This window comes from Eschrichtius robustus, chromosome X (assembly GCF_028021215.1).
Source record: "Eschrichtius robustus isolate mEscRob2 chromosome X, mEscRob2.pri, whole genome shotgun sequence".
Taxonomy (NCBI): Eukaryota; Metazoa; Chordata; class Mammalia; order Artiodactyla; family Eschrichtiidae; genus Eschrichtius; species Eschrichtius robustus.
The window spans coordinates 73112979-73125586 of record NC_090845.1 but is presented as its reverse complement, the minus strand read 5'-3'; the positions used below and the strand labels follow the sequence as shown (position 1 = coordinate 73125586).

Sequence of the window (12608 nt, the reverse complement as noted above, 5' to 3'; positions counted from 1 at the left end):
TTCACATATTATTTTACCTTTATCATTATACAGTATATAATCACTCATTTCTCCCAAGAAGGGTGAAAAAAGTTGAAAATAAATGGACATTGGTTTCTGTTTTCTGTTTTCTTCTCTCTTCCCAAGCCTTTATGACCCAAAGGAAGCCAAAAGCATCCTAAGAAAACTGGTATCGTTCTTCTTCTGCCCACACCATCATTTTCCCAAGCATCTGTGGCTAAGATTATTGTGAAAAAGAAGCATCAGTATTTGATAAGCATCAGTATTCAAGGACAGGAAATAGAGAAAGTACATGACAATTTAATGGAACTTTAGTAAGAAGTTGAAATTCTTTACTTTTTCTGAAGTCTAGTAGCTTATTCTCAATGAGACCATATACTGGGAAATTGAAATGGAACTATATTCTTTTAAATAGTGTTTCTTCTATGGGAGAATTTAGCAAAGCTAGGAAAATTAATATCCATAAATATTTTCCTTTTCTACCAGGTAATTTTCACTTGGGAGCCTACAAAGCAATCCATGTGTTTCAGGTTTCACATTTAGCAATGAATGCTAAATACATCAAAGGTACTACATATCCTGAATTTGAAGAGAAAACGCCCCCCCCAAAAAAAAATTATAAAGAATAATTAATCTTCTTGGACTAACTGAATAGTTCTTCTGTTTTGCCCTGCATTTTTTTTTTTTTGCAAAATCTTACCACGTAAAAGTTAACTTTAATTTACATTAGAGAATATCTAAGGTGGCTTTGTATTGATGTGGACCTTGTTGTATAGAAGCAATTCTACTTTTTATACAAAGAAAGGGTACCATAATCAAATTTAGATCTGAAATTATGAAATGCTATTGAATGACTTTCTACACTAAAAGAGAATACACAGGTTTTAAGAATTCTTCTTCCACTTTGTAGATTGGCATGGCAATTCTACTTTGTAGAGTCACATGTCAAAACTATAAAGGTTACAAACTCTAATCATATAAAATGAGCTTTTTGAAAATTGCATGAGAAACTTGAGAATAAAGTTGGTTTTAGACTGTGGCTTCCAAAAAATGTTGGAGTAGACACAATTTTCCCTATCCTTCCCATTAAGTACAACTAAAATCCCTGGACATTATATATAAAACAAATATAAGAAGACTGTGAAGGGTGGAAAGAACTCACATCTGCTAGGGACCACAGGACCTAAGGAATAACATAAAAAATATATACATTCATTTATTTATTGTTAACCGTTTTTTAATTGAATTATAGTTAGTTTACAATGTTGTGTTAGTTTCAGGTGTACAGCAAAGTGATTCAGTTACATGTATATACACATATATGTATATATATATTCTTTTTCAGATTCTTTTCCATTATAGGTTATTATAAGATATTGAATATAGTACCCTGTGCTATACAGTAGATCCTTGTTGGTTATCTATTTTATATATAATAGTGTATATATGTTAATCCCAAACTCCTAATTTATCTCTTCCCCCGCCCCACTATCCCTTTTGGCAATAAGTTTGTTTTCTATGTCTGTAAGTCTTATTTCTGTTTTGTAAATAAGTTCATTTGTATCATTTTTTTAGAGTCCACATATAAGTGATATCATATGATATTTGTCTTTCTCTGTCTGACTTCACTTAATACGATAATCTCTAGGCCCATCCGTGTTGCTGAAAATGGCATTATTTCATTCTTTTTTATGGCTGAGTAATATTCCATTGTATATATATACCACATGTTTATCCATTCATCTGTCAATGGACATTTAGGCTGTCCTATAACTATTCAGGAAATTGAATTCAAAAAAATCTCCCCAAAAAAGAATCTACAAGCACCTAAAACCTACAGCTAACATCATACTTTAATGGTGAAAAATAGAATGCTTTCCCTCTGAGACCAGAAACAAGATGTCCACTCTAACCACCTATATTCAATTTGGTAGTAGAAGTTCTAGCCAGCACAATAAATCGAGAAAAGGAAATAAAAGATACACATGATTAGCTGTGTAGAAAATCCTAAAGAATCTACAAAACACTCTTACAACTAATAAGTGAATTCATCAAAGTCTCTGGATACAAGATCATCATATAAAAATCAATTGCATGTCTATATAGTAAAAATGAATGCAATGAAATTGAAATTTGAGATATTAATAAGTTATTTGCAATCACTCAAAAAATCAAACACTTACATGTAACTCTAAGAAAACATGTACAGGACTTGTATGCTGAAAACTACAAAACACTGATGAAAGAAATAAAAGAAATTCTAAATAAATGGAGAGACATTCTGTGTTCATGTACTGGAAGACTTGACATAGTAAAAATGTAAATTCCCCCCAAATTGATATTCAGGTTTAACATAATTCCTATAAAATTCCAGCAAGATTGTTTGTTGATGTAGACAAGATAATTCTAAAATTCACATGGAAAGGAAATATGCTAGTATAGCTAAAACAGTTCTTGACAAAAAGAATAAAGTGGAAGAAATCCATCTACCCAACTTCGAGACTTATTATATAACTACAGTAACCAAGACTGTGGTATTGGCAGGGTGATAAGACGTATAGATCATTGGAACAGAATGGAGAGCCCAGAAATAGTCCTGCACAACCATGGCCAACTTAGTTGATTTTTGACAAACATGCAAAAGCAATTCAATGGAGGGAGTCTTTTCAAGAAATGGTGCTGGAACAATTGGATATCTATAGGAAAACATAAATTAACCTTGATGTAAGTCTCACACCTTATACAAAGTGAATTCATAATGGATCAGAGATTTAAATGTAAAAAATAAAACTATAAAAATGTTAGATAACATAGGAGAAAATCTTTGTGGCCTAGGGCTTGGTGAAGAATTCTTAGGAATAGGACTAAAAGCATAATCCATAAAAGAAAAAAACAGTAGCTTGGACTTCATCAAAATTAAAAAAACTTTTGTGCTGCAAAAGACCAGGATGATGAAAATACAAGCTACAGATGAGGAGAAAATATTTGCAAACCACATATCTGACAAAGAACTCATATCTACTAGAGAATGGGAGAAAATTTTGCAAAACCACATATCTGACAAAAATTCATATCTAGAATATATAAAGTACTTTCAAAACTTAATATTAGGGGCTTCCCTGGTGGCGCAGTGGTTGAGAATCTGCCTGCTAATGCAGAGGACACGGGTTCGAGCCCTGGTCTGGGAAGATCCCACATGCCACGGAGCAACTAGGTCCGTGAGCCACAACTACTGAGCCTGTGCGTCTGGAGCCTGTGCTCCGCAACAAGAGAGGCCACGATAGTGAGAGGCCCGCGCACCGCGATGAAGAGTGGCCCCTGTTTGCCACAACTAGAGAAAGCTGTCGCACAGAAACAAAGACCCAACACAGCCAAAAATAAATAAATAAATAAATAAATTTTAAAAAAAAACTTAATATTAAAGAAAAAACAACAATTACAAAATGGACAAGAGACATTTTGCTGATATATGGATGGCACAAAGCACATGAAAAGATTTTCAACATCACTAGCCATTGGGGAAATTAAATTAAGAACTTGATGACCTATTGCTACATGCACCAATGAGAACAGCTAAAAAAAAGAATTACTTATAATACGAAGTCCTGGCAAGAATGCCAAGAAACTGGATCTCTCATACATTGCTGGTAGGAATATAAAATGGCACAACTTTTATGGAAACAATTTGGCAGTTTCTTTTAAAATTAAACATATAATTACCATTTGACCCAGCAGTTGCATTCTTGGGCATTTATCTTAGAGAAATGAAAACTTACATCAGCACAAAAACCTGTACATGACTGTTCATAGAAGCTTTTTAGCTGTATATAATAGCCAAAAATTAGAAACAACCCAAGTGTCCTCCAACAAGTGAAGGGTTAAAAAAACATTGCAAAGAAACAGAAACAAAATGGTACATAAGTATCATGGAAGACTACTTAGCAATAAAAAGGAATGGACTATTGATATATGTGAATTTAATAAATTTCCAGGGAATTAAGCTGAATGAGAAAAGCCAATTTTTTGAAATTTTTGAAGTCACATGCTGTATGACTCCGTTTATATAACATTCTCAAAATGACACAATTATAGAGGTGGAAAACAGATTGGTGGTTGCCAGGGGTTGAGGATGGTGGGAGGGAGGAGAAGAATGGTGTGATAAAGGAACATAGAATTGTACACATATATTGTACAATATCAATTTCCTTTTTCTGTTATGGTGCTATAATTATGTAAAATGTAAATTGGAGAAAACTGAGTGAAGAAGACCAATTTTTGCAACTTCCTGTAACTCGAAATTTATTTTACTATAAAAAGTTTAAAAAATTGGTTCTAAATCTAATAAAATGCAATTTTAGAATACTTAAAATACCCAGGTAGTCATTATGGAGCCAAACAAAGTTACTAGAAGGCACATTTTCACGTACGAAGAGCAAGATTGGAAACAGGATATGAACTATAGTTAGAGCTGCATGCCTGGTTCCTTTCAGAAAAGAACCAATTCATGTTTTTTTTTAAATATTTGGTGGATAATTTTCACCAGAAAAAAAACAAAAACAAAAAAGTGTTCTGTGACGGGCTGCATGTTGCTTGAAAGTCTGAGTATTTAGATAAATATTTCTTCTAATAAGGTATTTTAAAATAAAAGCAATTACTTTTATTTTAGGTTATTGAGTAATAATAAAACTGCATTATTCTAGGTACCTACTTATTCTTTTTAATCATATTTTATGTAGTATCCATTCATTATTTTAATGGCTAGAACTGCTAAGGTTTCTATTTTTACAAAACTTTCTCTTCTATTTCTCTTACAAAGACTTGGATTGGGAATCGAAGAAGGAAATATCGTTTAATGGGGATTGAAGTTCCACCTCCAAGAGGAGGCCCTGCTGATTTTTCTGAGCAACCCGAATCTGGTTCTTTATCTGCACTCACACCAGGAGAGGAAGCTGGTCCTGAAGTAGGAGAGGATAATGACAGAAATGATGAAGTATCCATCTGTTTTTCTGAAGGAAGCTCGCAAGGTATTTTATATGCTCCACCTCCTAATGATATCTTTTGTGAATTTGATGCTTTTTTACTTGCTTTTCAGCTTACCGTACTTCAAATCTAAAGTCCTCAAAACATTTGGTTAAACATTTGAAAAGAATAGACATATTTTTATTCTATTTTAAAATAATAGTTGTATATATTTGAAGTGTGCAACATATTTAGATATACATATACATAGTGAAATGATTACTACAGTCAAGCTAATTAACATATCCATCTCCTCACATAGTTACCTTTTTGTGTGTGTGTGGTGAGAGCACCTGAAATCTACTCCCAAAGCCAATTTCCAGCATACTATATAGTACAGTTGACCCTTAAACAACATGGGTTTGAACTGCACTGGTCCACTTTCAATAAATACATTGGAAACATTTTTGGAGATTTGCAACAATTTGGAAAAACTTGCAGACAAACCGTGTAGCCTAGAAATATCGAAAAAGTTAAGAAAAAGGTATGTCGTGAATGCATAAAATATATGTAATATACATATAACATACAAAATATGTGTTAATCAACTGTTTATGTTATTGGTAAGGCTTCTGGTCAACAGTAGGCTATTAGTAGTTAAGTTTTGGAGGAGTCAAAATTTATACTTGGATTTTTAACTGTGCAGGGGGGTTGGTGCCCATAACCCCGACGTTGTTCAAGGGTCAATTGTATTGTTACCTTTAGTCATCATGCTCTACATTAGTTATCTAGACTTATTCATCCTATGTAATTGCAATTTTGTACCCTTTGACCAATATTTCCCCATTTTCCCCACCTCCTCACCCTGGTACCTACCATTCTACTCTCTGCTTCTATGTATTTGACTTTTTTTGATTCCACATGTGAGATCATGCAATGCTTTTCTTTCTGTGTTTGGCTTATTTCAGTTAGCATAATGTCCTCTAGGTTCATCCAAGCAGTCGCAAATGGCAGGATTTTTTTTAAAGACTAATATTCCATTGTATATGTATACCACGGTTTCTTTATCCATTCATCTGCTAATGGACACTTAGGTTGTTTCCATACCTTGACTACTGTGATGAATGCTGCAATGAACATGGAAGCATAGATATCTCTTTGAGGTACTGATTTCATTTCCTTTGGATATATACCCAGAAGAAGAATCGCTGAATAATATGGTAGTTTCATTTTTAATTTTTTGAGGAACTTTCATACTGTTTTTCATAATGGCTCTACCCCTTTTTTCCATATCTTCATCAACACTTGTATTTTACCTTTTTGATTTTTAATGCTTCCACCTAAGCAGTCTCCCACATCGTCATAACAAAAAGTGACACTCATCTACCACAATAATGATCTGCATGATTCAAAATATTGGTTATTACAACAATCCATAAACTATAGTATATGATCATTTTAATTTTATTGGAATTCTAGTCAATTTGGGTTAGAGCAATTTAAATGCATTGTAATCAAAGAGATTATGGTATAATGTGACAAATACCAGACTAGTAGTTGGGTAACCTGGGTACAAGTCCTAGATCTTCCACTAGCTGATTATGTGACTTCAGGCAAAGTATTTAATTCATCATGCTTTAGTTTTCTCATCTGCAAAATAAGGGAATTAGGCCGGATCATCTTTATAATACTTCTCAGTGCTTCCCTAAATGAGAATTCAAATAATAACATGTAATTATACCATTTGTCCGTGAGAAGTATTTTTCATTTGACTTCAAGCATAGAAAGAGTCCTCTCCTGACACCTTTTTTATGAACACTTTTATTGAGGTTTAATTTACATAGAATAAAATTCATCCATTGCAAAAGTAGAATTCAATGATTTTTAGTAAATTTATAGAGTTGTACAACCATCACCATCACTAAAATCAAATTTTAGAATAATCTCTTCAAATCACTAAAATCCAATTATAGAATATTTTCACCACTTCAAAAAATTTCCTTGAGCCCATTTTCAGCCAGCACCCACTCTCACCTCCAAACCTAGGCAACCACAGATCTGATTTCTGACTATATAAATTTGTCTTTTCTGGGCATTTCATATAAATGAATCATATAATATATAGTGGGGGGGTTGCATCTGTAATAGAGAGAGAGAATTTTGCATTGGCCCATTTTGTTTGTTTTTATTTTATCGATCAGGGTAATTACACTATATTATCCAGTTTATTTTTGCCTTCTAAATTTGCTTATGGGGTTTTCAAATGTCAGAACTTTTGTTTGTAATTTTTGTATTGTTAAATATACCAATTCTTTCCTTTATGGTTTGTGACTTTGGTGCCAGGATTACAAAATCCTTCCTTGTACTACAATTATGTAAACATACCCCATGTTTGCTTCATGTATCCTTATGGTTTCATTTTTACAACATGATATTTATCCCACCTAGAAATTGTTTTGCTTTAAGATACGTGAAGACAATACCTAATTTTGTTTTTCCAAATGATTAACCAAATGCCGCTACATTATTTGTTGAATAAGTCAGCATTTTTCCAGTGAGTTTGTGTAGCTTTTTTTAATCAAAGATAGATAGATGATAGATAGATAGATAGATAGATAGATAGATAGATAGATAGATAGATGACAGAGAAATAGAGAGATAGATAGACACAAATTCATGTATGTATACATACACACATGGATTAAACTCTGGATTTCCTATTATGTTAGATTGATCTGATTGTTTATAATTGTGGTTTTATAAGATATCTGAAGATCTGGCAAGGCTCTCATTCTTAGCTCTTGTAGCACACTGATTCTTCTGGATGAACTTAGTTCATACCTTTACCCAATACCCTTCCCCAAATTCATTTAAGATTTTTATTGTTACTGCACTAAATGGATAGGATAATGTGGGAAGATGAATGCAGTTTTGCATATGCTGAGTTTTAAATGAGGGCAGGACATCCATGTGGAGCTGTCCAGCAGACCCTTGGATAATATGGGTCTGGAGCTCAGAAGAAGGGGTAAGATATGAGAAGAAATATTGGAGTCACCCACATCGAGGCCAAAAAAAAATGTCTAGCCATAGAAATAGATGATTTAGTTAGGTGAGAAAATGGAAAACAAGAAAGGAAGATGGACAAGGACAGTGTGTTGAGAAATATCCAGATTTCTGGAGGAGAAAAAGGAGCCATTGAAAGAACAGTCAAATATAGGAGAATTAAGATAGTGTGCTATTACCAAAACCAAGGAAAGAAAAAGATTTCAGAAGGAAGAGGCATCATTATCTCAATGGTCTCATAGAGGTTGAGTAGAAATTCCTCTCATATAAGGCATCTAAAGTGGTTAAAGTTATATAAGTGGACGATAGAACAGTGGTATGAGGGAGTGGAGGGAGAGGGATATGGGGAGATGTTGTTCAATGGATATAAAGTTACAGTTACAGAAGAGGAGAACTGCTGAACAACTCAGTGCCTGTAGTTAGTAATAAGTGATTGTATACTTAAAAACTTAAGAGGGTAAATCATGTTAAGCATTTGTAACACAAAAAAAGGGACACAAGGAAACTTTTGGAGGTGATGGATACGTTTATTACCTGGATTGTGGTGATGGCAACAAAAGTATATACAAGTTCAAATTCACCAAATTGTATACATTAATTATGTGCAGCTTTTGTGTACAAATATTTTCAGTGATTCTAAATAGATCCTTAGAGAATGATGTCTGACAGCTATTTGAGGGATAGTGGGGAAGTAGGGATTTGTGTGTTTCTATGGGTGGGTCAGAGAGCTGTGAGGAAGTATTCTGATAAAAGGAAATTACATAAGCCCTTAAGGGGAGTTTGATTCCCCAACTCCATCTTCCCCACCTAAAAGGGAATTTTAAAAAATAAAGTAGTTAATGGGAAAAAAGTGAGTTAATTTTAAGGTTGCTAATGGACCACTGCTCCTACACTAGCATCCTTTGTCATTTAATAGCGTGCTCTCTAGACAGCTGACATAGTAATCAAGATCTAATGAGAAAAAGGAGAGAGCATTTAATGCATGAATCAAAAAATACTTGATGGGAAGTGAGATTGCCTAGGATTCCTCTCGGTGGCTTATTTTTCACAGCTGCATGGTAACCTTTTCATTCTCATCATAAATTGCAAAATAAAAGCATAAAAGAATTTTCAAATACTGAAAAGAGTCTTTTTCTGTATGGTTTCCTACTAGTGCTGTCCTGTTATCATCCTCATTTTACTGATGGAAAATACTAATCTGATTTAACTGTGTGATTCTTTTGTGACAATTAAGTGAATTGTATCATCTGGCCTAGATTAATATAATACCTTTAAAATATGCTGACCATATTATCTTCCAGTTATGAAAATGTAGTCGAATGTATGTTTACTTTGAGCTTCCATTAATTACATCTTAGAGATATGGAGGCAAGATAATCAGAGTAGCTTCCCATACATTTCAAAAAACTAACAACTTGAAACTCAGGGTCCTTTATAATACAGCTGTTGATTCAATAGGGTTAGAGTCTTTTAAATGTCTAAGAAGAAAAAAATGTCTTTAAATCAGGGCTCACATTTTATATGTCAAAAAACAATTAAAATCACTTTAAATATTCTAGAAAAAAACTCTACAAGCAAAAACAAGGGTTATTTTTTAAAACACAGTAAAAGGCAGGGTTAGCCAAAGTCACGAAAAAGTGCTGTTGATCTTTTAGTGGTTTCAAGTCCATTCTTTTGCTTCTGGGAGAGTAGGTACTTCCCTGATACATAGCTTCTGACTTACCTCTAATTTCCTCCTTCTACTTCCCACCTTCGCTTCTCCCATTTCCTTTGCCTTTCCATGTGTGGAGGTGAAGTGAAAGGAGATGTGGTTGGGATTGATAAAGAAAAGGCTACCTGGATTCACCCCCACACCCAACTGCAAACTTTAGCAAATGTAATAGATGACTCAGCTCCTTAATTTCAAGTTTTGTGTCTACCAAAATATATTTATGGTTGAGCAACTTTAAAAATTTATACTATCCTGAGAAGTGAACTGTCTAAAGTATAGAAACAATTAACATCTATAACGTTAAATTCATTAAATTTTATAACAAAGCCTCTTTTCAGCTGTACCTATTATGTATGTGGATATGCACATGAAAGATAATTCTGCGTACAGTTACTTATTGTGAGCATGCGGCCACCACATATAGTGCCCTCTAGAGTTTTCACTGATTAGTAATTCTACTTATTTGTTTATTTTCCAATTAAGAGAGCTGCTTTTGTTGAGTAATAACCAGACAAATTGACAGTATTTAGCTTTCAAACTTTTACAAATGTGGAAGCTATCTGTAAGCAAAAGAAAACATGCCTTATTCAGCTGTATCATTTCATACCTTTTTATTTTAGAAATCCTCAAAACTGTTTTTATATGCATCTTATAAAAGAATCAAATGATGGATGAATCTGTTGCTGGTAAAGCAGAACTGTGTACCAAGGTATGAGCAAGTGAGAACAGAAATGTAAGGCAAACCTCTAAGGAATGATACCAGTAAAGATCTGTTGATGAGCAATATAACTCCTATTCTGAGGGCACCAGTACTAATACGAGCTCTGCAGCTAAATCTGATGACAATTTTCCCTTCCTTCATTTCATTTAGTTGCTGATTACACAGGACTTGAAATGCAGTGATTTGAAATGTCCTAATAATTAATAAAATTTCCTCTATCTAGGAACCACTTTTTTATTAACTTTTTATTTTATATTGGAGTATAGCCGATTAACAATGTTGTGATAGTTTCAGTTGCACAGCAAAGCAACTCAGCCATACATATACATGTATCTATTCTCCCCCAGACTCCCCTCCCATCCAGGCTGCCACATAACATTGAGCAGAGGTCCCTGTGCTATATAGTAGGCCCTTGTCGGTTATGCTTTTTAAATATAGCAGTGTGTACATGATATAAATCCCAAATACTCCCTAACTATCCCTTCCCTCCACCCTTCTCCCACTGGTAACCGTAAGTTCATTCTCTAAGTCTGTTTCTGTTTTGTGAGTATGTTCATTTTTATCGTTTCTTTTTAGTTTCCACATATAAGCGATATCATATGATATTTCTCTTTCTCTGTCTGACTTACTTCACTCAGTATGAAAATCTCTAGGTGCATCCATGTTACTGCAAATGGCATTATTTCATTCTCTTTTTATGGCTGAGTAATATTCCATTGTATATATGTACCACATCTTCTTTATCCATTCTTCTGTCAATGGACATTAAGGCTGCTTCCATGTCTTGGCTATTGTAAACAGTGCTGCAATGAACATTGGGGTGCATGTATCCTTTTGGACCATGTTTTTCTCCCGATACATGCCCAGGAGTGTGATTGCAGGGTCATATGGTAGCTCTATTTTTAGTTTTTTAAGGAACCTCCATACTGTTCTCCATAGTGGCTGTACCAATTTACATTCCCGCCCACAGTGTAGGAGGGTTAGGAACCACTCTTTTATAGAAAAAAATCAATTGAATTTTTAGTGGACTTTGCGTTAAAACTCTGGTAAAACTTCCCTGAATATATTTTTTTAAAGCCCTTTTTTTTTTAATTTATTTATTTATTTATGGCTGTGTTGGGTCTTCGTTTCTGTGCGAGGGATTTCTCTAGTTGCGGCAAGCGGGGGCCACTCTTCATCGCGGTGCGCGGGCCTCTCACTGTCACGGCCTCTCTTGTTGCGGAGCACAGGCTCCAGATGCGCAGGCTCAGTAGTTGTGGCTCACGGGCCTAGTTGCTCCGTGGCATGTGGGATCCTCCCAGACCAGGGTTCGAACCAGTGTCCCCTGCATTGGCAGACAGATTCTCAACCACTGCGCCACCAGGGAAGCCCCTTCCCTGAATATCTTTAATTCTCAATGCACTCATATGTGAGTTCCTGGATGAGCAATGTTTTCCTCCTAGTCATTTCCCATGTTCATACACGGCACCCTTATATATCTTTCCATGGGAAGGAATGGACTCAAAAATCTTAGGAGAACTGATAACTATTTTTGTTCTGCTTTCTATGGTGAAATAAATTGTTCATTACCGAGGGGCTGAGAACTTCCACTAGTATTTATCCAAATAATCTATGACATGGCTGTGCAGAAAGAAAAGAGAGAAACATTAGCCCTATTTTTCTAAGGGATAGAGGTAGGGGAAATCTTAAGACAGAGGATTATCTTGTAGACACACCATGCTGTGAATTAGCCACTTCCCCTAGCTCAGCACAGATAATTTTTTAGTACACTGATTTTTCTGAGTTAATTTTTCTTTTATTTTTTCTTTTCTCATTTTTAAACTATCGAGGTTTTTAAAAAATTTCATTGCTGTTTTATTAGTATGACAGCCAGGGATTGACTACTCATTCATACTTACAGCATGCAAACTTCTTTTTCCAGTTTTTTGAGATATATTGACCTACAGCACAGTATAAGTTTAAGGGGTACAGCATAATAATTCGACTTACATACATCATCAAATGATTACCACAAAAGTTTTAGTAAAAATCCCTCACCTCATATAGAAACATTAAAGAAATAGAAAAAAATTTTTTTTTTCCTTGTGATGAGAGCTCTTAGGATTTACTCTCTTAACAATTTTCATTTATAACACACAGCAGTGCTAATTATCT

General features: G+C 34.4%; 1 protein-coding gene across 1 annotated transcript in view; it reads left to right on the top strand.

Moving 5' to 3' along the window:
- The window catches only part of HDX (highly divergent homeobox), a 158163-nt gene that overhangs the window by 127842 nt on the left and 17713 nt on the right, over positions 1 to 12608 (top strand). Inside the window, exon 6 of the mRNA XM_068533594.1 lies at positions 4817 to 5024. Coding sequence (XP_068389695.1) covers positions 4817 to 5024 — 208 coding nt within the window. The remainder of the gene's footprint in view (positions 1 to 4816; positions 5025 to 12608) is intronic.